Source organism: Abramis brama (genome assembly GCF_963993115.1).
Source record: "Abramis brama genome assembly, chromosome: 14".
In the NCBI taxonomy this organism is placed as follows: domain Eukaryota; kingdom Metazoa; phylum Chordata; class Actinopteri; order Cypriniformes; family Leuciscidae; genus Abramis; species Abramis brama.
In genome coordinates this window covers 27862391-27889934 of record NC_139976.1, presented here as the reverse complement: position 1 = coordinate 27889934, position 27544 = coordinate 27862391, and the positions used below count along the sequence as shown (strand labels likewise).

The following is a 27544-nucleotide window of genomic DNA, read 5'->3' as shown; positions in this document are numbered from 1 at the left end:
CAAATTATCTCAAACTGTTTTCTTGAAAGTAACAATGGCCTTCTCTACTCAAATGACCTTCACAGTCACCAGATCTCAATCCAACAGAGCACCTTTGGATGTGGTGGAATTGGAGATTCGCATCATGGATGTGCAGCTGAGAATTCTGCAGCAACTATGTGTTGTTGTCATGTGATGTCAATATGGACCAAAATTGCTGAGAAATGTGTCCAGCACCTTGCTGAATCTATCTATGCCATGAAGAATTAAAGTTCTAAAGGCAAAAGGAAGTCAAACCTGATACTAGGAAGTTGTACCTAATAAAGTGGCTAGTGAGTGTACAATAAATATATATGAGCAATATCACACTTGTAGTCATGCCATATGGCTTGGTTCATGCATGTCATAGCTCGTTGCTTCATTAGTAGTCCAGTGCTGCAGCTACTCAGTGTCATATTCGAAGACAACATTGCAAACACCTCCATGTTGTTTTTGTCACAGTCCTATCAACCCAACGTCATTGCCATGGAAACCAACGCACATATTCCGGAAAATGAAAGAGCCACGGACGGGATACATAATCAAATCTGAACAGTTGCGATATAGTGTGGAGATTCAGATCGGATACACAAATAATCAGATTTGTACTGACAGAGAGAGCAAAGTCTTAGTCAGTGTCTTAAAGGTGGTATCAGCGATTTCAGGCCCAAACATAAATGTTCACATTCATCTAATCTTACCTAACGATCTGCTAGCTGCCCGCCCCATAAGCATGCCGTCAAAAAAACGCGTCTCTGTAGGCAGCCTAGGCTCTGAAATCTGCACACAAAAACAGTTGTTTTCACCCGGTTTAGTCAAAACCAAAATAAATAGTGTTCCAACCAATCACCGACAGGGGAGGGTGTTGTGAGGTTTTGCGCTCGTGCACGGCTGCCTATGACGGCTGCACACAAAAACCTTGCAACACCCGCCCCTGTCGGTGATTGGTTGGAACACTATTTATTTTGGTTTTGAGTGTTTGGCTAAACCGGGTGAAAACAACTGTTTTTGTGTGCAGATCTCAGAGCCTAGGCTGCCTACAGAGACGCGTTTTTTTGACGGCATGCTTATGGGGCGGGCAGCTAGCGGATCGTTAGGTAAGATTAGATGAATGTGAACATTTATGTTTGGGCCTGAAATCGCTGATACCACCTTTAAGGACTGTTCCACAGGAGCATGTGCAATAATTGTTTATGGTTCATTGAACAAGCGTGGAAAAAAAAAACACATTGTATAAACCCTTTCCAATAAAGATTTGTAAAGCTTATTTGGATTTTACAAAATTATCTTTAAAATATATTCTGAAAAAAGACAGTATGTTATACATACATGCAGTAGCCTATATACTGTAACCTGTAATAGTAGCAATATAATCATAATTGGTAAGCCCTCCAAAAAAAAAAAAAAAAGTATAATCATTCCTATTTTTGATAATAAAATGAATTCACATCTTTTTTCAATTGAATACTTAAACTTGTTTATTTATTTACTTTTTATTTGAAAATGTATGGATGCAAACCAAAAGATTAGATTATTCATTTACATTTCTGTGACACATTTAATTTATGGATATGCTGTATTATATGCAAATTGTGATGTTGCTCAGCAACTGTAATTAGTTAATCTCCACTTTACATCACGCCCTTAATAACAAGTTCTTCCTCGTCTTGACTTGTTTGATGCATGTGTTTTTACTTTTTTTTTAATGCTTCTTTGAAACTCTCGCCACAACCTTTTAGACGGTTACATTCCTGCTGTCACAGAAAATAGTTTGTCTTTCATCACAGGTGTGAAAGGTTAAAAGGTTAGCCTAAGGCATGCTTGATAATGATAGTGATAATGAGGAATATTTCAACAAAAATAATAAATAATAATCAAGGAACTTTGCTGCCATACCATGGGTGCAGCAGGTGCAATGATATTACGCAGCACCTGAAAATAGTCCCCAGCTAGGTAACTTCCAACGTGACCGGCACTAAGTTTGTGTGGTTGCAGCCGGTTCAAAATAGATACGTTCAGGATCTGCACCAAAGTAAATGTCTTCTGAATCGTCTCTCACAAATGTCTCCATGGTTACAGCTCCCTGTGCAAGCAGGTTGTCACTTTGGTTAAGTTGACGGAAGTTATATTGTACGGCAGCAAAGTTCCTTGATTATTACACAGGAATGAGAGTATAGCCTAGTTCCTAGCCATATCGGCCTAGAAAATCGCAACTTTTCATTTTCCGTCGGTCTTAGTACACAATGTAACTACAGAAGAGTCAAGTTTTAAATAGGAAAAATATCGAAACTCTTTGGTAATTTTTTTGAGAGAGATGCTAACAGTCTAATCAGATTCAATGATCTATGCTAAGCTATGCTAAAAGTGCTACAGCCAGACCCGGAGATCGGCTGAATGGATTCGAAAACGGTAAAACTCAACTGTTTAACTCTAGGGGAGTTGGAAAATGATAGCCTGACTACGTCAGACTTCCTACTTCCGCTCAATTTCATTTCGCTTCTGTATTCAGTCTGAGAAAGCGTAATAGCTTTCCGTTTTCCTCCGGCCTGAAAACAGCCGGCCAATCAACGAACAGAGGGCGGGCTGAGAGCCGTGACGTAGATGCTGATTGTACCGTGGATGCGTAGATTTACTTCACATAATCTGCAAAAGTCATTCACAGCCATGTTCACTCTGGTATTTCGCTCGATGGTTTTGATTTCGCATCATGTGTTTACAGTGGAAGTTAGATGCGGCTGAGCATGCGCATAACACACGCCATAACCAAACGTTATGTGATTGGCTTACGGGTAACCAATGATTTTAAACAAAACAAAATGATTTGCCCCAATACTATGTTATGAGTGTGACATCAAAACACTTTCACCATAGTGCATGATTTACAAGCTAATATATTTTGATGTTCACATCACATAATTAGCTCTAGATGTATGACTTTTTTAACGTAGTGAAATTGCTTGGTCGCTCACCTGGTACAGCATTGCATTTGCAATCCAAACCACTTGAGTATGCATATGTGAGGCACAAGTCACAATAAAAGAGCTACATGCCATGACATGGTTGCTTCAACAAATGCACTTTTATCTTACATTTGCTTTTGTTATAGGTTAGGTTTAGGGTAGGGTTTAGTGAAGGTGGTACATTATTTTCAAATGTGACTGTGTACATTAACCTTTTAGTGACACTCACTGGATATTTCCTTTCCGGACTGCCACGATACTTATAGCAACCAACGACATATAACATTGCCAGATTCATATTCATCTGTTTCAGGTAAAACTGATATCACTTTTAGTGCCACTCACTGGACATTTCACTTTGAAAGTGTTTGAAACGTACAATAAGCAATGTAATATAATTTTGCTGATAGGCATGTTTTGTCAATGAGCCTGCATTGGACATATTATGATTATATGTGTGAATGTGACACAATGTAATACTGACTAATTAAAGAACATTTTCATCAAAAGAGAAAAACTCTCTAAAAGAACAACGAATACTACTGAGTACTTTTAAAATGTAACATCGTGTCTACACCGGACGCGAGCGGCGTGATGCAACGCGACACAACAAATCCCTGACAGTAAACTGATGTCTAGTTCTATTTATGACGTACTCTAAGCACTTGCGATACTTCTCATAGGAAGGACAAATGGATTTGCAAAGGTCGCTTTGTCGCGTCCAGCCAGTAGACAGCTTCTAGATGTTGCGGCGTGGAGCAATGCGTCACGTCCAGTGTAGACGCGGTGTAAGCCTGTAGTCCTGCTAAAGGTGAAAATATTGACAAACCATTAGAGGTGGCACCCCCAAGTCACCTTCAACTGAGGTGTTACATATCACACAGCTCTTACAGCTTTGTTTCCACTGAACTGTCTGAAATTGTCTGAGATCTGATTTGTATCAGAGATGATGCACCCTCCAGCCTCTATGAAAAAAGGAAGTATCATAGTCTCATAGTCACAAGATCATCATATCACACACATTTAAAATCCACATCATCTCAGATGATGTTCATTTCATCACATTATCTCCCAAACGTTTTTTATAATCAACAGAACAATATTGCTACAGAAGATTATAATCTACATATCCATAAACAACTTTTGTCAAAATAAGAAATCACAGTTTTGGACCGTGACAATCACTTTTTATGGAAAAGAGCGATGAGGGGGAAAAGTGTTCTAAATGGCATGAGTATGCATAACAGAACGTTCATTTTTAGGTGAACTATGTTATTAAGACACTGCAAAAAGAGCATAACAGTAAATTGTACATGGGCTAGTTTTCAATCTTAGTGAGACAAAGAAAAAAATAATCACTCCCATTTTTTCTTTCAGCTTGCAAAGCACCACAGAAGCATTTAAACAAGCACTATCTATGTTGACTAATGCAAATGAACTTCACGGCTTCATTCTCAACCTCATCACACACCTCTCTTGCCTTCTCAAATGGTTTAGTCCATAGTGAACCTCAATAGCTGTTGGCAAGAATGTCACCAAATTTTCAGAATGGGGGATCAAATGTCATAATATTCAAACCCTGAACCCATTTCAGTCGACTACCAATCTGAATATTGGGGGGAGAAACAGAATTTAGCCTACTTAGGCTATGACGCAAGTTAGTATAGAAGAATAAAACGTCATCGGTATGCGCTAGTGACAGACAAATAGAGCAAGATGAATTGCACTTTAGCATTGTGGTTTTTATGTGTATTGAAAATAGAAAAGGAAGGGAAAGGGTGGCTAGGGAAAAGAGGCCAACTTGGCATGACAATTTTGTAAGTGGAGCTTATGGTAAGTAGCACCATGTCGCGTTGATCAATATGCAATCATATTCATGTTGCATTTTTATTGTCTAGTCAGTACACATAGGTCGTAGCAGCAAACACTGTGAGATGATCATGCTAAATTTCTGACACTGTCAGAAAAGTATCACAGTTTGGTCGCAACACTGTGACAACAGTTGTCTTTAAACCTCTCTCACTGTACAACATAGGACCACCGTTTAGGAGCCACAGAAATCGCCACGATTGGCCATCTTATGTCTGAGACAGCCCAAAATCTTACATTGAAAAATACTGTATCAGCTGAAAACAATTTTTTTCTGAAAGTGATTCCATTGATCCTCCTCTGTGCTGTTATCATCATGTTATCATTGTGTATAAAATGTGTTGGTGTTTTACTGCCGATAGTGTTCATTTCAGCTGGAAATTGCATTGAATTGTATGTAGGTTTACGCTTTTTGAGTTTTGCAGAAATGTAGGTAGAGGCAGGTTTTTCCATCAAAGGACCAGCTACACTTCTGCCCATAAAGCGATGGCTCTGAACATATCCGCTTATAGCTTCAAAGTCATCTATGCGGATTTAAAATCTACAGTCTATGTCTTCCATCTAAACAGACACTGAAAAAGATGCAAATAAAAATGTTCAATATAGTCTCCTCATTTTTTTAATACCATAACTTTGTCTCCTGCTATCTCTTTTTTTGCCCCTGCCTGCACCTCTTGGGCTGGTAGAAGAGCTAAAAGTCAGGTGACCGTTTTGAAAATCACACAGAAATCTTGTTTTTCTTCAGGAAGAGAAAAGTCTAGTGAAAAGACTGAATCTTACATGGTTATGGCCTTTGTTGTACATATTTAATGGCCCATGAACTGCTGGGAAAACAAGGTGCATGCAATATGTAAAGAACATTTAAAAGCCACCTGCAGGTGCTCATTTTCCTTATTTTATGTTGCTACCTTTGTGGATTGACTTGCTCTATTTCAGAGCACCTGATCTGAACAAATCACCTGCAGACAATGGGGCAACAAAGCTGCATCAAGTAAAGTTTGCATAGTTTGTCTGAACTAAACAAACAAGTCACAACAACTAAGCCATTGTGCAAATAATGCACACAAACCCACATCAAAAAATGTGAGAATATAGTAATAGTAACTTGTAGATCTTCCTTTTGCAGCAACAACCAACCAACATTTTCTGTGGCTGCTTATAAGACTATCACAACAATGAGGATGAATTTTGGACCATTGCCCTCTACAAATCAAATATCAGGTCATGCCACCTCATCTCAGTTATGTTATGGTCAGGACTCTCTTTAATTGATTTACTTGTTTGCTTTGTGTTATTGCTTTGTTGCATCACCCAAACTCTGTTTGAGGTCATGGATTGATGGCTTGACATTCTCATGTAAAATGTCTTGACACTTTTGAATGAATTTGTCCTTCAATGATAACCTATGTAAATATGTAATGACACCATTACACTAATAACTAGGCCTACCAAAAATCAGCTTATTGAAATTACCCATCTTACCATTTTACATGCAAACCAATAACCCGCAAAAAAACAAAAAAAGTTTTGTTTTGTTATTTTACATATATTTTTAATTTATTATTTCTGATGCCTTCTAATAGACCAGCATCTTCAGATGCTGACTTTATAGCATGTTAGAACACACAGGAATTAAGAAGGCTATTTGATATATTGTTGAAATAAAGGTTATCTTAACTGCAGCCAGGAACTGTGAACTCACTAATGAAAACCATCTAATAAACATCCAAATACAACATAATTACATAACCACAATAAATAACTGTAAAAGGCCGTAGAAATCTGTATTGAAAATGAACACGTCTTTGTCCATCAGCTGAGCTGATGTTCGCTACTCTATAGGAAAATGAACGCAACTTGCTCTTACTTTCAATAAGCAGGAAAATTTCCCAACTCTAAATAAACAACCAATTATAAGTGTAGGAAGTTTGTATTGTAACGCTTAGTTTGTATACAAACTTAATATACAAAAATGGTAATTGGATGGGTAATGATAACTCACTTAATCCTTCTAAACACAGTAAAACTGACTGGGGAAAAAACAAATGTGCCAATATTGGATCCATGCATTAGCCTATGCCTAAAAGTGGCTATTTCGAATGGATTAGTATGATGTGATTTGTACACAAACATATGATATAAAAAAGAAGCATGAAGCTTATTTTAATGTTTCTTGAGGTTTATTTAAGAATTGTGAAATTTCACTAATATCAATAATTTTGGAGTCTTAAAATTATTTCCAGAAAAAAGAAAGAAAAATACCTACTGTTATCATGATGATACTGATCATAACGCCTTCCCCTATTGTCAAAGATGCTAAATACCTGTCTTAAAATGATAACTTAAAATGCTAGGTATGCAGAGCTCACTTGGTTTTGGAACCAAACTAATAGGTTGCCAAAGCAGCAGAACATAAAACATTTTGACCAAATGTCTCTACGCACTGATAGCACAACTGGGACATTTCTTTGCCATGCACAGACACCCTCTGGCTTGCCCAGACTACTGCACAAACCACACCCAACCATCACAAACCCTGCCAGAGAGGCCAAAGCATGAATTATCTATGGAGATCAGATATCGGAGAAAGCCAAGAACAGTAGAGGAAAGAGTTTATGTGTGTACAATTATATTGAGCATGTGGATCTTTTCATCCAGCATGTTCTGAACCAAGGCAAACAAACCTACAAGACCCTACTAGCTGGCATCAGTAAAGCTTAACTAATTGATAATCGTATTAGACAAATCATTAAATATTATCATGTCATCATTAAAAGCAAGTGAGAGTAAGCGGGGTAAGACTAAAATACATCTATAAACAGCCTGCATTAGGCAAGAGTTCATGAATCATTAAAGATTATAAGAGATCATTATTGGCCTTGACAGTTTTGGCCACATCAGTATCAGTCATTTTGTAGCAAGGGAGTGTCACATTACCTAAAGGCCATCATTACCTGTGTCTGACCTTCAAACCTTTAAAAAGCCACAAAAGTGTTAACATCATCTGCTTGAATTGTACAATCACACAGACAAGAAGGTTGCATTAACATTAAAAGTTGTTGTTGATGTTGTTGTTTTGTTCTTTGGACCAATCAATTGGCATAGCTATCATGGAAAATGCTTCAAAAGATGTGTTATCTTCCTCTGATAGTCAAGGGGGGGCATTCTACAACTGCGTCACATTTCCATCTGATTTTATTTTGCTCAATCAAAATTCTCTGCTATATTAATAAATCGTATTTAATCAAATTAAATAATTGTATTTTTGAAACAAAAAAGTATTATTTATCATTGGCTGTCTTGTTCTTTTGTCAGTGGTTCACATGGTGTTCTTCATTATGGATACTTTCTAAGACAATTTGATTAACAACCAATCACAAATTACATAAGAGAGTAACACTGGTGAAAATACATGATTCTTTCAAAAAGTAGCCTATTCATACAAAATATTTACATGCAAATTGTAAAATGATGTTAAATAAATTCCACTTATTTCATTGTCAAAGACACTATATTTAACAACAAATTGCTAAGTTTTAAATTTCAAAATGTGTCCCTGGCTGAATTATAAGAAAAATACGTATTTGCATTCTCTTCATAATAGACTTTCAAAACGTAAAAATAAAATAAATATATATATTGCAAAAAAATAAGCATTAATTTGTTTTGTATGTTCACAACAGAGTTTATATCAGTTTTTCCATATCAATGTGAGTGAAAACATCTGCCACTGAAAGTGTAGAATGACCCGGGAATGTAAACAAAGTCAAAAACACATCAACTCACATGATCAACGAGCAAATATAGTCTATCAACGTAGATAACAGATAAAACAAAAAAATGACCGCAGTGAGAAGGGAACACGCACCTTATCTGAACGGCTGCCAGTACGATTCCATCCGATTGAAGGCGAGTAGAGCTGGGCGTGGAAATCCACCATAGGAGTCAAGCCTGCTTACTGCCACTGTTAAAGCTTCCACCCGATCCGATGGTTAGTCGATACTCGATATGCAGTTGTCGACTAGAGGACTGGTTCTTCTCATCACATTCTATGTTATTGTGAAAGTATGTCTTGCCGGCATGAGAGCATGTTGTGTAAAAACAGCTGACACTGACGTCGGCATTCCTCACACTGCGGGTATACCCGGAAATGGGCGTTGCTTAGCGGCGTGGTCGTTGTTTCTGATTTGGGCCTGTCTGCTGTCTGTCTCTATCATTTTCATAAGAAGATGCCGCATATGCGCCCCCATCTTGGAACGGTCAGCAAGTGAAGCAGAGCTTTTCGAAACTCCGAATCAGCTGAACAAAATGCTTAGGAAAATGATTCCATAATTCTAGGCACTGGGAACACCGCACACTGGCGACACCAGTGCTGAAAAATACGCACTCTGGTGGTTAAAGTGGTTTAAATGCAAGCAGAACACGGTCCAACCCTGGTGAAAATAAATACAGGCTATACTTGCAGCCAGACTAATTCAGTATACTTCAAGTGTGTTAATGATTAGTTAACTTGAAGTGTGCTATTTTGGAACAAATAACTACTAAGTATATTTTAGAAGTGAAGCATAACTTTTAGTGTATTTTGTGTGCTAAATTGGAACAACTTCAAGTATAGCCTACTTTAAGTATATACCTGTGTTGGGACTAATTACGTGCTTGATTAGTGATATTAAAGTGTACTTTATTTGTGTTACAAGTAGCCTACAGTACAAATCCATTAAGAGTGAAAACGTAAGCAATATAACAAGTGTATTATTTGAGTAAAAAGTAGCCTATATACTCAGTAATACCTTGGCTTATTCCAAATACTACAAATTGCACACTTTATCTTCAATAACAAATGCAAATTAATAAACAAATTACTTAGCTATACTTTGTAAAATACACTATTGTATAATGTATTTTGAAAGTATTTTCAGTGTATTGTTACAATGATTATTTTCAGTACAAAGTTGTACAATATACCTAAGATATATTTTTAAGTAAAGTGCAAACAAATACACTTTAAAAAAAATAAACCGAATTTTCACTTCAAGTACTGTATATTTTTCTAAAATATACTAAAGTACAATTATTTTAAAGTTTAACATTTTTATTATTTTAAAGTGTGTTAAAAGTTGTATTGTGAAAATAGATAAAAGCATGATGCTAATATACTTTTAATATAAGATAGTAAAAAAAAAAGTTAGTATATTTGCAATGTATATTGAAAAAGGGAATAGATTTCAAATACAACAAAGTATACTTTTTTTCACTAGGGAAATTATAAAATGACACCTTTTACAAACTAATTAAAATTAGTCTATTATGTCCTAAAAAAAAAACAAAAAAACATGGTAGCTAAATAAGAAGTGTCTGCTATAATGTGTTCTTTTATTATTTTGTAGTGTTGTGTGTTTAGGGAAAGCTTGGCTAGGCAGTTTGTGACTATTACTTCTTGTGTAGGAAATCAGCTGCAGTTGTATGTGAGTTAGGCAGGCAGTTGTTAATGCTGTTATGCTGATGCTTCCGATTAAAGAAGAAACATGAATTATTACCATTGTAACCCGTGTTTTATTTATGTTACCCACGGTGAAGAGACTGGAGTGTTCACAGACACGTCGTCAATAAATAAGGGTTACAATATCATGTAGTTCATCAGTTGATGTTTTAATATTTTAACACAATAAATGGAAAAAAGAATACAATATTTCTTTAAAAATTAACAGGAACCTACTGACGGAGTAGACAAAAACTGACAGAGTTGACAAAGGTTCAACTGAAGGTTACAACAACGGATCGTCAAGACAACAAATTAAGACTATTTAATTACTGACCAAATTACTGACTAAATTTTTAAACTAATATTTAATTTAATACAAAAATCCTTCCAGTGGTTTGTTTTCTCCTTTTAGCAGTAGCCTAGTTCATCTCATTATGGGTCTCCACCCAGACAGCATGTGGATTCAACGCGTACCAGATGTGGACCGGATCTGGACAACAGGCAGTAGCTCACAGAATACAAGAAGTGTATGTTAGGTTGAGTGTAATGATAAGCATTATTATGTGCGGCCCTGTACCAGTGTGAAATGTTCCCAGTGTGATTCCAAAGTATCTGTAGCCTGTCTTTAAACCGCATCAAGTATGTACATTTTATTTGTGCCTGACCTGCATGACTTAAACAGTGAGAAATGCTGTTGGACATGTTAACTCTCTATGAAGTCCATTACATCAGGGTTTGCTATTGCTGGGATGTCATGTGAACAGGTTGTAAAAAAAATAATAATAATTATATTAAGAACTGTATTCCATTAAAAAAATAAGATTAATCAATTTTGAATTCATGGTGACAGTAGATGTAAAGATGTTTGTAAGGCATATAAATCAGGCCAAATATGTAAATAAAATCATGATACAACATTATCACTACATATAGAATTTTGTGAGGACTTGTTGATAACTCCAACAGCTTACAGGTCAACTCCATCAGACATAACCTGATGGATTTGACGCCTGATTGAGTTGACAAAATGGAATATTTTTCTAGGTAACACCCTTCATCCTTCCCTCGCATTTTGTACATATCTTTCCCTTGCAGGTAAAAATTAACCGAAGCCCTAAAATTATACTTTTTTTTTTTTTTTTTTTTTTCAGAATGCTTTAAATTACTAGATTTGATCAATAAGTAATACATAAATAGTAATTTAAGCACAAGCTTCACATTAAAATTAAAGGGGTGGTTGATTATGATTTCACTTTTCTAACTTTAGTTAGTGTGTAATGTTGCTGTTTGAGCATAAACAACATCTGCAAAGATACAACGCTCAAAGTTCAAAGCAAAGGAAGATATTTGCTTTTAAAGAAATCTTTTTTTAAGGACTACAGCAAACGGCTGGTAGGGACTACATGACATTCCTCCAGGGTTAGTGACATCATGAACCCAAGAATTTACATAAACCCCGCCCCCGGGAACGTGATTTATAGATTATCATTATAGAATATGCGAATCAATGACAAGAAGATAACTACACATAAGGTACATAAATTCATCAACTAACCATTCAGAAATGTCCTGTTGCAATCTACATGTTGTCACTTCTTCTTGAGTCTCTCCATCATTGTCTGACTCCGGTTTGAACATAAAAGGCTAAAGGTTTTTGACATTTTCAGTGTAAGTATGTGTGAGGTAAGGTTAAAGGACACAGCTGTTGAAGCTCCACCCTCTGTGCTGGGAGCAGCAGCTCATTTGTATTTAAAGGGACAGACACAAAAATGGTGCGTTTTTGCTCACCCTCAAAAAGTGACAATATTAACATGCTTTATAAAAATATCTGTGGGGTATTCTGAGCTAAAATTTCACACTCTGGGGACAGCAAAGACTTATTTTACATCTTGTGAAAAGGGCATTATACCACCCCTTTGATTCAGCTCAAAATATCTTACATTTGGTGTCTTTGCCGACCTCTTGTGGAAACAAAAATAATATAACATGACATTTCATGACTCTTGCCACTAGATGGCCTTATAGCTCTATGGAGCAAATGAGCTGTTCTGCTGGGTCCTAAAGTCAGGTCGATTCAGTAAGCATTCAGATCATGATTCAGATCCTACACATGCAGACATTATAAAATAATTTTTTGGTAAAGTTTTATCATTTTTAGCTTGAATTTTTTGCATTTTTAGTTTTTTCTATGTGTAGCCCACTAAAGCATTCCTCGCATTCCATTAATTCCTAAGGTGGTCAAATTGACCCGAGAGGGAAGGATTTGTTACTTTTTAAAATTTCAACCACAAAACTCCTCGAATCCATTAAATTTTTATTTTGTGTATTCATAGTTCAAGTGCGACAAAAGTCCTTGGGTCTTGGACCCCATGGATGAACACTCAAGTTAAAAAAAATAAAAAAAAATAAAAAAAAAAAGAGTTTCGGTTCAAAATGACCCAAGGGAAGGATGAGTTTAGCCTAAATATATAAAGTTATAAAACTTCACTTTGGTTAGATATACACAGATCTCATGTTTAACCAGTAGCAGGCCAGCTGACAGTCTTGCCTGGGCCCGGGACGAGATAATTTTAGATGGGCCCCTAACTTTTTGTCACCCTAACAACAATACAGAGCCGTGAATAATGCACTGCAGTAGATCAAATCAAATACTGTGAGGGCCGGTTTGGCGGCAGTATTTGATTATTGGCGGGAGTGACGTGTCCCCTTTAATGTCTATGGTGGTTACGTCGGCGTTGCGTGAGCACCACCTCCAGGTGCGCAGGTGTGTTCATTTACAAACACTGATAAGCACGTGCTACATCACGGGCAGTTGTAGACGTTTAGCGAATGTGGATGCGTGACGAAATATTGCACAAAATACTGAAATACAGACAATATTTAAATGGGTGATTCTGAACATCCCGTAAGTAGATGAAGCAAATACGTTGTGAATAAGTTGAACATTTTGGGGATGAAAGCCAATGGCTTGCATATATCGTTTTATGTAGGCTACTCATTCGAATACGAAGCTAATATTCTCTGTAACCCTTTACAATAAGGTCCCATTAGTTAATGTTGTTTAATGCATTTACAGACAATAACTAATGAGCAATACATTTGTTACATTAGGCCTATTTGTTAACGTTAGTTATAAAACACAACTTTTCATTGTTAGTTCATGTTAGCTCAGGTCAATTAAATATTACACAGATACAAAATTTGATTTTAATAATATCATAGTAAATGTTGAAATGAACATGAACTGAGATTAATAAATGTGTTAGAGGTGTTTTGCATGTTAACAAATTGAATATTATAGTAAAGTCTTTTTTTGTAAAGTGTTACCATATTTCCTTTGTATGCGATACATTGCTAACAAGGTGATAGTTAGCAATGTTTTATTATACATCATTTTGTGTATCTCAGGAGAAAACCGGGGAATCTGTTCCTGATGCCATTTGGCCAGAGAATGGAGATCAGTGGAGCGACAAAGAGGATGATGAATGTGGACTGTTGCTGGAAATGGCTGAAGAGGATGAGGAGATTGACCTCTACAATGTGGAAACATTTGGCTTAGGTATTATTATATTATAAAATCATAACATGCACGAATTGGTAACTGACTGATGAAGGGTACCTTTCAGGGGATGAAAGGTAGACCAATATATGATCCATTTAAAACTGTATAAAGCAGAAAAGGTCCCCATGCTGTTTTTTTTCTGGAAATATTGTATTGCTAGATGCACTGTAATCACTTTAAGCATTATCCCTGCTGCATGTGGTTTTAAGGTTTTTTTTCTTTCTTCTTTCTTCAAACTCTCTAAAACATCACTATGCAAAAAAAAACCCAGATGAGGATGTGAGTGGTGAAAATCCAGATGTAGACCCTATGGATCTCTTGCTGCTGTGTAGCGATAGCTCCCCAAGACCACGGTCTTCACCTCCACCCCCTCCCAGACCACCTTCACCACCTCCCAGACTGCCTTCACCACCTCCCAGACCGCCTTCCTCTTACAGTTCCCGTTCACCTCCCAGACCGGGACCTCGCATTTGGCCCCACACTCCAACAGGCCGATCTCAGCGAGGGAGAGTGGGTCGAGGGCAGCTGTTTGATGACCCAGCTGTGGTGAAGACTGTGGAAGGTCGACCAAGCTTGAAGGTTTACCTGCCTGTTCTAAATTTATTTATTTTTTCTCTCTCAGAAATGCTGGTTTGAAGCTGTGAACTTAAACTGAGTACTAACCAACACCCTGTCTTTTTTTCTGAATTGGATTTGTTTTTAGAGTATTGATAGTGCCATTGTGGATTGCAGCCTCAGCTCCTACTGGGAGGACCTCAATTCAAATACTGTGTGTAGTCTTCAATATTTCGCAGTATTTATTTATTCATTTTTATTATTATTTTTTTGACCTGAGGTGTAATTTTTTTTTTTTCTACCTCACAGTGGATGATAGCATCTTTAAAGTCCAACAGGCCACCTCCACCGTCTATATATCAGGTGATCAAGCAAATCTCAGATGTGTCTTTTGGATATATACAACACAACCATCTGTTGATCATTTTGATCTTCTTACCAATTAGGACCAGGCGATCGTGGGAGTGATTGACCGATCAGCACGTGGCAGGGTCCCATCTGTCTCTCCAAACTATCTTTCTCCTATGCGGCCTTTTTCCACTAGCCGGGGCAGGAGAGGACAGTCTTTCGTTGGATCTTTCAACCAGAGATGTCATTATCAGGTAGTAGGGTTTCTAATATAAATGGGGAACTAATTGAGATTGTTTTACATTCTGTAGTAAAACTGTAAAATGAGCTTCCACTACACTAGAAAGTTCTGGGTGGTTATTATTAGCATATTGCTAGCAGTCAGTGTTGTGGCCAGGTCAACAATGGCACACACATTTTTGTTAATGGGTGAAGATCCACCTTCATGTCCCTATTGACAGAGTCCTTTATCGCAGAAGCATATTTCACTGGACTGTGATCTGTTGAACTCCATTAGGACTCTTAACTTTATAGTTGACTCTTATGAAAAGATTTTTAATGAAGTGAGACCCGTTTTAGAAATTGAACGATAAACAAACAACAATAGCTTGTCCTAAACTTATTTACTATGACCAGGGTTTTTAAATTGGGTGCTGCTGGTAATGTTTCAATGATAAAAGGTAAAGCCCATTATTTGATGCTTTGTTCTGCTATAAAAAAACAAAGAAATATCAGCTCATATTGGATATTTAATTGTGCATGCTCACTTCCCCTGTTTGATTGATTTAGCAGTCAGATTAGCTGCTCAGATTAGATGTTCAAATTTGTGTAGTGTTGTTCACAAACCTTTTAGTGTCCCAGAGGTGTATACATCTAACATTTACAGTGCCTATAGAAAATCATCGTACCACTTGGATATTAGTTGCACTGTTTGTTGTACAGGCTGAAATCAAACCCATTCCAAAAAAATATTTTCTAGTTTTTTACAAATTTCGTTTTACAACATCATACTAAAGAAAGAAATGGCAATCTGTGGATTTACTTGAAGAGAGCAGTCCATTTCCGCTCACCACAGAATTTGACTGAACTTGAGCAATTCTGCAAGAAAGCATGGGCAAATATTCCCCAATCTAGGGGTGCAAAGCTAGTACAGACATATCCAGAAAGGTTAATGATTTTATAAAGCAAAAGGTGGCTTTACAAAGTATTAAATCAGGGGACTGATGACTTTTCCAACCCTTTTCTAGTTTTTCAGTTCTTTTTAATTTTCAGAACTGTTGCTTTTCCTTTCATTAGTTTGTTGTAAGGCAAAATATGTAAAAAAAAATATTATTTTTTTAGGCTGTATGACAAATATAACCATTTCAAAGGGGAATGATGATTTTTTATTGGCACTGTACTTTTATAGTGGGTAGAAAAGATTCACAGTAAACTTTGAATTTTGACTATAGGATTATACCAATACAAATTCCAATTCTATTTTTGGAAACAAACTAGTTACTTGTTTAGTAATAGGGTTAACCATTTGTTCAAAACCCTTGCTCTTAATTTTTTGCTTGGTAAACCCCACTAATTATCTAGTAGGCAGTCTGTTGTGTGAATTGAGTTTTTAATAAAGGGTAAGAGGTACAGAAATGTATCTACTGGATTTATTTATTTATTTTCGTTTAGGCACAAAATAGTCCCATGGTGCCTTGCTCTCCCTTTCGACCCCAAAGACTTTTTTCACCCCAGCAACAATATAACCAGGTGATCCTCTTATTCATTCAATTACCACGTTTCTGTTCCTGAATAAAATTGCCTTCTTTCAGAAGCTCATATCTGTAGTTGATTTTTTTTTTTTCTAGCCTGGAGGTTTTCTGTCACCTTCCCGTCCTCATCTCTCTACCCCAATGCCCCACACGCCCAAACTCATGCACCTGCAGTTCGGGACAGAGTCCCCCAGGCCTGCTCCATTCTACAGCCCATCTTCCAACATCATGCAGGACTTCAGGTTGGTCATCTACTCTGTAAAGGAATACTTTATCAAAGATTAAAAATATGCACCCTCATGTTCTTCCAAACCCTTTTATGAAGCATTTGTCAAATCGTTAATAATATACAACTTCATTACGTTATAGACCAAGTTATAAACTGAATGTGCTTCCATTTATTCAAACTTGACTTGTGAAAAGGTCACATCAGGTTTGATGTCTCATAACTGATCACATCATGGAAAGATTGATTGTGTTAGTGCAGCTGGGATTTGAGAACAATGGGTCTGATTCACTAATAATTGTGTGGATTCTTCGTATTTATTTTTGCCTAATTCACAAAATGTGTGTACATTATGTGTACACAGCTGTACATGAGACAAATCTGCATCTTTATGCACGTACGTACTGTACCTTTTTCATACTCTTCTTTACAGTAAGTGTCTATTATATTAAGTGCCCCTATTATGCTTTTTCAGATATTACCTTTCATGCAGTGTAATATAGCTGTTTGTGAATGTAAAAGGTCTGCAAAGTTTTAAAGATTTAAGTGCACGATAAAGTTGTCTAAAAAAAAAAAGAGAATTGATTCTGAACTGCCGAAACAAGTCGTCAGTAATTCCAGTCGTACTTCTGTAACTTGCATGCGTAACAATGTAACACATTTGCTTAATGGCCGCCTAGGTCTTCATTGGCTGCCCGTGAACAATGTCTACTGACCCGCCCTCAAACACTGTAGCTGGTTCGTGTTGTGTACATGTCGAAGACGCTGTTTTCTGCGCAGCAAAAGCAAATTCTCTTTGGAGAGTCAGTGGTTAAAATTACAGCTGTATAACCTTTTGACAATTGCTTCTCAATTCTAAATGGGATTTAGGCTACAAAATCCTTATCCATTAACGATGGGACGGTACCCACTTTATTTGCACCACATTCCTTCTCAAAATCACAACTTGTAAGTATGATTAATTATTGATGTATACGTTTTCTACAGAATGTTCAAAATACGTAGTTTTGTGTTTAATATTGTGTAGGTCTCCCGCTAACTCATGCTATTATGGTCTTACTGAAATGGTTCTGCTAAGAAGCTGTGGGCCACTATTACCCAAAATTGTGTCCATTAATGCAGATTGACTGTTGTTCTTACTACTTTGAGTAATGATAAAGGATGGAGCAAGATTTGTTTTACAAACTGTTACATCATTAAAAGTGCTCAGCTAACTCATGCACTGTTATTGATACAGTTAATGATATGGTTCCCACATGTGCACCGCAATAAATTAGAAATATAGACATCGGTTTGGTGATGGACATAGACTTGTTAATGCTGATGGTGAGGAATTAGTTGCAACATCTCATAATGTATGGCAAACTGAGTAGAATATTCCTGAGAAACGTCCTGCTCAAGATGTCTGATGGAGGTTTGGGTTAAATAACTAGTTCTTCCAATGTTTCATCATCGGACTCGCACTCAAATTTATATGGTAAAATCAATGCCATCGCTACTGTCTTTACAGTGTGTACAATCACTGCGGACGGAGGAAGGCTCTGGAGCTGAAGTTCAGTTATGGTAATGGGTATTTTGTTTTCGACATGTTGTAAGCAGTAGACCAATTACAACTCGGAAAGGAGGGGTTTAGAGAGACTGAATCTTCGAACGTGTCATCTGAGAATCTTTGTATAATGTATATTATGTATGAGAACTTTATTTTATTTTTACCTTGGATACATGTAATCCTGTTGTAGGAGACCTCACTCAGTTTTTTTTTTTTTTTTTTTTTCCTAAAAATGTTTTTCGTAAATTTAGAACAAAATTTAAAACGCAAGTTATTGATGAATCATGGTTTGTTTTTGAAAACGTTCGTACGTAGATTTCAGGCACAAATCCGTGCGTACAAGTTTTACACTGACTGGGTCTCATTTACTAACTATACCATCTCCATATTGCACTTCACTGAAAAGTCAGTTGGTGGTCTCTTTATGGAAGACCAAATGTGTTTTTTTTATTATTATTATTATTATTATTATTATTATTATATAATTATTATATATTATTAATAATAATAATTATTATTTTTATTATTTTTATTATTATTATTATTTATATATATATATTTATTATTATTTTTTATTATTATTATTAATAATAATAATAATAATAATAATAAATAATAATAATAATAATATATATATTAATAATAATAAATATAATATATATATATATTTATTATTATTATTATTATTATTATATTTTTTTAATTTTTTATTATTATTATTTTTACAAAAATGCAAAACTGTTAAAGTGTAGATTTGTTGGAAGTGCACGACACATGAAACAGTACTTCAGGTGTCCCAAGTTTGTATCCTGGCTTGTAGTGCTTACCTGATCCCTCTCGTATCGCTTCATGTTTCTCTTGGAACGGTTTTGTCAAAATGAAGGCAAAAAGCACAAAAAATATATTTTAAAAATGCACATGAAAACAGAGCAAGTCTAATATCATGGTTTTATATACTTATGCCGCCCCTCCCAGCCCTTAATTTTTCTTAAAGCTTAATACATATTTATTTCTATAATGACTGTTTCCTCAATCCCTTTATGTGTCCCAAGTGTGCTGCATAGCCCTGAAAATTTGGTTTTAGTTCGTAGTTTGAGCCTATAAAAACAGGGTGTAATGTCATGACTGTGCTTGCATCTGCAGTAGTATGTGTGAGATCTTGATACCACTGCTCCACCTCAGGATCACTAATGTACAGGCTAAGGCTCCAAATAACATTATTGGCAACAACCGTTTCTGGGATATTTTGGCTTCATTTTTCTACAGTGGAGGAAAGTGACGACATTTTGTCCATTTAAAAGCTTTTACGTCCTGATAACTTATTCGTATCGTATTCGTATTAAATTAAGATGATAAAAATAAAAAAAATCAGCTATTGGCTGTAAAAATCCTAATGAGAGAATTTCATTTTTGGGTGAAGTTTTCAACTAGGGTGCTGTAATTTGGATTTACTAGCTAATGTTTGGTCTTTTCACAAATTATTTTTCTTTGTCAACTTTTAGAGCACCAGGTCCTGTTGTTCAGTTCCACCCCCAGCACAAGCGGCTTTTGAGTCAGCGACAGCAGAGACCTCACAGGTAAGTGTACTGAACATTTGTCTTTTGGAAATGTTTACTTTGAAATAAATGTCTTTCCTTTTCCTGAATTGAAATATAATTCTCAGAAAGCCAGTGAGCTGGGACCCATATTGTCAAATCATGACCGATAAAGAGAAGGAATGGATAATCAGGCTGCAGATGATCCAGCTACAGAGTGAGAATCCACATCTGGATGACTACTATTACCAGGTCTGTATCAATCCTAAACTTCTCAGCCCTCCAGAAAATGGTCAAGGAAGTTGTTGGGTTTAATTACTAGGTGTGGGAATCTTTTGGAATCTCATGATTTGATTGAAATCGATTGGGGTCACGATTCGATCAAAAATCGATTCTTGATTTTGTATCAATTTGATTTGGCATAGATTTGATTTTAACTTAATCTTAACTTGTTTTTGAATTGTATTTATTGTGCATGAATGTATCTACTTATACTATATAAAACCCATGCCCCCAATTGATGGATATTAAAACACTCATAGGTGTAATTTAAAGTTTTTGAATTTTCAATCTTTGTTTTACTTGATTTAAATATTTTATTGAACTATTTTATTCATAATAAATTACATTTCCTGCCTTTTTAATTTTTTAGGATATTGGTAATACTAGTTATATTGTTTATATAATTTTTCCTGATACCATTTTTGCCATGTCTTTATTATATTGCATATAAGAGGCTTGTTTTTTTTTTTTGTTTTTTTTTTTATATCTGGCAAACCTTCACTGGAGCTTTAATGATGGAGAATGTGATTTCAGAGAATGGAGAACGTTGGGGAATTTAAGGCTTTTTAAAAAAATTATTCATTAAAATATTGAAATGGAACTGCGCTGCACTGTTCTTTGTTCCATCAACATGTTAACACGTTTAGAATATCGATTATTTTTTTATTTTATGTTTGTGAATCGATTTGAATAATTAGAAGGTAGAATCCCCTCAAAGTTACTTACTTAATGAATGAGTTCGGGTGTCAAGTCTAGTTATTTTTAATCTCTGCAGGAGTATTATCAGAGGATGGAAGCCAAACTTACCGAAGAGGAGATCCTGGGTGACCGTTTAAAGAAGGAACCACCTAAACTCACAACCCCTTATGTTACCAAAACTCTCTCGTACATCCCAGGTCTGGCACAATAAACTGATGTAATGCCTATTTTATCATTTTACAGTATAAATGATTTGCAGTTATTATTGCATTTCTACAGTGGTCCACTTTGAAGGTTCGCTCGGGCAGGTTGCAGTGTCCACCTGTTTCTCTCCAAGAAGAGCAATTGATGCCGTTCATGCGCACACACATGATGAGGTGAGATTTGCTGTCTTTAACTGAAGATGCAAACATAGTAATTTGGTGAGGGGAAGAGGGGCTACTAAAAAAAAAAAAAAAAAAAAAAACACTAAAAAACAACCTGTACCACCTTATTTGAGCAGGAGCACAAAGACACTAGACAGCAAAGGTTGGATGTGTTGAGCACCATTGAGAAGGTAACCACTTTGTATTTGAATCCAATTCTGAAGTTTTAATTTTGGATTGGGACATTTTTGCATTCTTACACTAGGCTGGTTGGTGACACATCTCTGGTTAGTACAGTGACTCGCCGTCCCTCACATGTTCTCCATATTGTTACAGTGTCTATCTCTCTGTCACACCAACCACCTGTCAGTCACAATCTCTGCCATTCACACTCTGTTCTGCATTCTGGGCTGCAATGATGCACTGTATCTATACTAGTAAAACAGCCCGTTGTCTCTAGTCTGGGTCCCCCTTGAGTCTGGCCTTGGACCAAAGGTTAAGTTGTTCCCTCTTATTGACGGACATGCCTGATTACCCAAGATTAATTCCTAACTCAAGGTATAGATTGAACTGTGTATAACCCTTACAATTGGTACCTTGGAGTTATTCTAAATTCTGGATCCTATTTTTCAAGTGTGTCCACTGGTATGTTGCCATGGACAAATATTTTACCACCAAATGGCATGATTTGACAAATCAGAATTAAGAATTTGCAAGAATCATTGGTTTAGTCCTTTTGTTGTTTACCATATCTGTTGTTTGTGCTGCTGAAGGGCTGCTCATTCTTGGAATAACAATTTTTTTTTGTTTTTTACCTTAATGTATAATCATTGTTATAACTGGTCCTTCAGGTGGAAACTGATGAAAAATGACACTCTTGTGATGCGTTCCTCTGCATTTACTCTTGAGTGGAATGACCACATCTCAATATTCAGTCAACTGCATTGAAACTTCCTAACCTTTTTTTATTTTTATTAATCCATTAATCTCAGATGTTATTCACAATTCGGAAGACAAAATCTGTTGCTACTTTGGTTTCATTGCGACTTTAAGTACTCAGTCGGGGCTCAAAATTCAGAATCCAACTAAAGTCACCCATTCACTTGACTATTTAAACCCTCTGCTTTCTCACAGTTGTACATAGTTTTGTTAGAAGTGGAAGAGGCAGAGAAAATGAAGGCAACAGTGTCTGACAAAGATGAGGAGAGGCGGTTGATGCAGAACATTAAGAGGAAGGTGGAGCAGCTTTACACTGAGCTGCGGGTCACTAATCTACTGTAAGAAACTCCTTTAATTTTCTGTTGTGGAATACACAGTATAGGTTTTGATCTCATACTTCGATAGTCTATCATTTTTATATATATTTTTGCCCTCCTTACAGGGATTCGGGAGAGGAATTTCTTTCGTGTCTACTTGTATCAAAAGGAAAGAGGATGTTGGCCAGACTCCTCCCATTCCTGTCACATGATGCATCCCAACATATCCTGAGCGTGGTGACCAAACACCTCCCAGTATTGATGAGCAGAGATCCAGATGAGGTCTGGAACATGTGTATTAATTAGTGTTTTCTGTATAGCTCTTGATGTTGATTACTTATAACCTTCACAGGTCCTGCCTGTTTTGTATCCATCGCTCCGTGCTGTGGTCGATGGACTTGCGTTCAGTCAGCTAATCCGAATTCTCAAAGAGTTCACCACATCACTGCCCGACTCAAAAGACACACGGTTAACACTGGCCTGCCAAAACAAGGTCAGCTTTTAGATGGTTATTATATAATTTTGTAGTGTTGTTTATTCTTCAATTTGTCCTTTAGAGTTTAGTTATGTTTTACCATAACCAAAGTTGGCAAATGTGTAACAGCTTTATATTATCTTAGTGGCATTGCTGTCTAGTAATATTTTCAGGCTTAATGAATGCAGGTTAAAAACATAGTATTTACAATGCATACTGTGTATTAAAAAAAAAAACTTTTTAAATGAACTTAAAAGTTGCTTTGCAGTTTGGTCTGTCGCTGCTGTATGCTCTGCTCTCGCAGGGAGAAAGGCTTTTATCTTCTGACCTTCCCATGGAGCCCAGCATCGGAGACTTTGAGACCTGGTACCATCTCTATCTCTATCTCTCGAAGATGTTCACACTGTAGTTTTTCCATACATTGAAAGTGGACTGTAATGAGAGGCTGTCAAATATCATATATAGAAATCGTATAGTAACTTTGTGAGGAAGAGATCCAAATTTAAGGCACGAGTCGCTGCAAATATATAGATTTCCCTAGATATTGAATCATGTTCATGATTTTGTGTATTGTTTTGTTCAGATTTTGTCGTCTTGTGTATTTTATTATTATTCTTATGCTGCACTTTCAGTTGTATGCAAAAAAGATAAAAAATTATATTGGTTGAAACCAGTATGGTTTTCAGTTGATGCCAACAAATTTGGTCTGTTCCTCTGGAAAGTTGTTACAAGATTTTGTTGTCGTTTAATTCAGTTGTAAATGATTTTTAAAATTGAAACCCAATTTTTCTAACAACCATCAAGGACGGATACCGTATTCCATGTGGCCCGGCAGCTATCCCAGACAACACTTGTTGAGCCATTACTTCTGCCCTCCAACCTGCTAACACTTTTCTGTCGATATCTGGACAAGCGGACCATACACCAACTGAAGAATAACATGGAGTGAGTCTAAATACCGCACTCAATACTTCACACTTTGCTTATCTCTTAGAGCATTTCAGACCTATAGATAATTTGCTTTGTTGTGAAACGGGACATAAGTTGAAATGTAGCCCTGTGAAAGCAAACTGAACCAAGAGAAAATTCTACTTTGTAACAAAAGCATACCGCGATTTATGCTAGTCACATGCAAGTAAAACTGTCCTCTCATTGGTTCACCGGTTTGTTTCGTGATTCCGTTCGTAGCAGTCGTACGTTAAGGACTGTTGGCTCTGTGGACTAGCTGTCAATGCCAACACAAATATATATGAATGTGTATATAAGCCTGGATTCTGTAACTGAAGGATATCAGTTACAGAATACAGGCTTATATACACATTCATATATAAAGCAGGAATCAAGGCCTTGTCTCTTTAGTTTTCCATTGTGATAAGTTATGTCAAAGACTATAGATTAGAATAACACAAGACGCATCACTCGTATATTGTTTTGAATGGGGGAAAAGTGCAACACTCAATATTGCGGAATAAGTCCCGCCTTCTAAATAAGAGCCAATCGCCGATTGGTAAAGTCATCACGTCACTGCAGCTGCCGTTAGAACATCCGGTTCCTAATAGAAACAGTCAGACGCGCGCTTCCAATGTGCATTAACTTGATTCAGCCTGAAAAATTACGTTTTCTATCATGATTTGAGCGTTTAGAAACAAAATTTATGAGACGGTTGTTGTCAGATTTCATTGGTGATTTTCAAATTTGAAATTTAATCATAAGCTTGGTGAACAGTTTTGGAGAATTTGATGTTCCCCATTCAAAGAGAAAGGAGCTGCACTGAAATGCAGGCGTTTCAAATGGCCTCTGAGTGAAATGACTTGTCTCAAAGGGACTTTGGTTATGTTCACCAAACAATTAGACACTGCTTATTGCAATACTTTCCTATTACATAACTTTCCTATTATGAATTTATACAGATTTGTTTGTCTTGATTGGAACGATTCACTTGTGGTAAGAAACCAGAGTTTTTTTTTTTTTTTTTTTATCCGGACAGAGACCGATTTTTAAAGGCATGCTGTGAAAAATTAGCAATGAAAAGGCATGGACTGTTATTTTGTGGCTGATCATATTGCATTATGCATTTGAAGGAGCTTCCCTTTCAGATTTATGGGAGGAGAGTATATTAACCCTCCTATTGCATATGGATCCGTTGCTCCTTTTGGGTCCTTTTTGCCCCTGAAGTGCTCTGTGGCTTTACACATGAAATTATGCTGATTTGTTTGTAGCTCAAAAGTTCATAGACCAAACGGTCTAAATTTAAGAGCCACATTTCACTGCTGCCACCTAAGGATGAACCATTGCAGCATGAACAGGATATTCAGGCTGTTTATCTTTTTTCATCTGAAAGTAAAGGTTTATGCAAGTAAAATTTATATATTTTGCTTAAACATTTGAGTAATTAATGTTTTGTTAGAAAAAGAATGTGTTGGTTCCATAAATTTAGACTTTATTTTTTTCTAAATCATAGAAAATAAGTCATAAGTTTTAATTAATTCATGAGTTCATACTGGTAATTTCCAGTAAATTCAAATAAAAATGTTCTAATGTTAATAAATGTATCTTGCATCACACTGCCATGTAGTTCTTGTAAGATTTGAAATATGGTTAAAACATGCAACATTCAGAACTTAATGTTTTTCAACTAAAACCATATTGTATCTGATTAGTAACTTCTCATGTGCAAATTTTAAGTTATGACTGTTATAGGCTTGCATTCCACCAGGTCCAAGATTGAATCCTGATTTACTAAGGTTTGTGGTACTCAACTCACTGTACTTGCGCCATTATTTAACACTCAAAAAGCATGTCTTAACCCAGAGGTAAAAAACTGCAGCCCTGCCTCAATACTAATTAAACGCATCTGATCCCGCTAATCGAGTCCTTCAGGCTCATTTGAAAGCTACAGGTATGTGTGTTGCAGGAGGGTTGGAGCTAAACTCTACAAGGCTGTGGCCCTTCAAGAAACTAAGTTTTGCACCCATTTTGCACTTGACAAGGCTGTGATAGTTAGTTGCTGCTATGAGGAGGCGCAGCAGAGAACGGAGAGCGCGTGATCGAACGAAAATAATTTGTTCCACTCGTGTTCATTTATTTGAAATTCCAGAGGAAGACATTTGAACATTATTTGCCAAGCCACGTTACATTTTTAATTTGCTGCGCCTGTATTAGATTACCCAGACCTGATTATCATCGGCTTTGCTTGTTTGCGACCCTACACTTTGCGCCGATCACCCGCAGAAATTTTTCACTCCCATCTGCGCTTTTAAGAGATTGCGGTCAATGCTGATTTGTCCCGTTCAGTAAATCTGGCCCTTGAGCTTTTTATTGTAAGATTAAGTGTTTTTTTTGTGTGTTTTTTCTGACTGCAGATCAGCTACAGGATATCTGGCTGTAGCATCATAAATGAGCATTGACCCTTTGACCTCCCTCTACAATGGCCTGAAACATAGGACGACGCCAAACATGAAATGAACTGGATTTTGTGACAGACCACATTCATCAGTGATTTATCTGTGTTCCTGCCAACCTCTATTCCCTTTCTCCTATTTCTTAAACTGTCTACTTCAAGCGTATTCCATTAGTCCTATCAAAGTCGGCTTTGCACTGATTGGCAATTAGCACTTTTTTTTTCTTTTTTTTACAAGATTTCTCAGTATGATTTATGAAAAAGTGGCTGATATTCAGTCATAAATCATGACCGTATAAAGCCTCATGAAGCGTGTCGTGTCTCAGATAAAGCTGATCATGTTAACTTTGTGGTCTTCAGAGCAAGCTGTTGGGGTTGATGTGAGATTGTACAGTTGCACTAAAGGTGTAGGGTTTAATTTGTGATTAAAACATGTTTTGTTATGAAACCAACTTTGTCTTTCAAAGAAAGGTTTTGAGTGTTAATTTGGATGCCTTAATATTAATTTCAGAATTATGTACGCTTATGTGAAAAAATGTTTGCGGTATGGTTTCGTTTAGTTTTATTTTTGTAATTGTTCGACCTAATGTCATATGTATTTTTTTTCCACTGTTGCAGAGCACATGCAAATTAAAAAAATAAATAAATAAAAATTTGTAAAAGTAATTGACGCGGATGTTGATTTGATTTGTGACTGAATCAACTAACAGATGTTCATTTTTTGGCCTGTATCCTTTGATTTGTGAGCTTCACAATAACATGGCCTTGAGTGCATTTTATAGTAGCTTAAAATTAATAAAAGGCCCTTTTAGTTCACCCAAAATTTATAATTCTGTCATTATGCACCTTCATGTTGTTCCAAAGCCGTAAGACTTTCATTAACATTCAGAAAACAAATGATCTTTTTGATGAAATCTGAGAGATTTCTGTCCCTCCATTGACAGCTACGCAACTGACACTGACGCTTCAAAAAGTTCATAAAAGATTGTAAAACGAATCCATATAAATTGAGCGGTTTAGTCCAGATTTTCTGAAGAGACACAATCACTTTATATGATGAATAGATTGAATTAACACTTTTATTCACTGATAAACATTGATCAGTGAACATGAACAGAAGCTCAACTGGACCTGCTTGACGTGCGAGAACAAACCTCATTGGTTCTTGCAAAAGCTCAAACGTGCGAGTAACACGAGAATGAACCTCATTGG

General features: G+C 36.4%; 2 protein-coding genes across 4 annotated transcripts in view; one reads left to right on the top strand and one right to left on the bottom strand.

Annotated features, from left to right (window-relative positions):
* ccser2b (coiled-coil serine-rich protein 2b) overlaps positions 1–9003 on the bottom strand; it is an 83108-nt gene extending 74105 nt beyond the window's left edge. For all 3 annotated transcript variants that reach the window (XM_084135687.1, XM_084135686.1, XM_084135688.1), the window contains exon 1: positions 8716–9003. The gene's annotated coding sequence lies outside the window, so the exon portion shown is untranslated. The remainder of the gene's footprint in view (positions 1–8715) is intronic.
* patl2 (PAT1 homolog 2) lies at positions 35–26964 on the top strand (the record flags this gene model as incomplete). Its single annotated transcript, XM_084135738.1, has 19 exons — positions 35–130; positions 13738–13888; positions 14163–14470; positions 14595–14660; positions 14756–14809; positions 14893–15048; positions 16466–16543; positions 16642–16787; positions 19823–19897; positions 19984–20107; positions 20913–21033; positions 21116–21213; positions 21342–21392; positions 22336–22478; positions 22583–22739; positions 22810–22950; positions 23201–23298; positions 23737–23877; positions 26295–26964. The coding sequence occupies 19 exons, from the start codon at positions 35–37 to the stop codon at positions 26326–26328; spliced, it is 2238 nt and encodes a 745-aa protein (XP_083991864.1). The 3' UTR covers positions 26329–26964.
* Between the last annotated feature and the right edge of the window lie 580 nt (positions 26965–27544).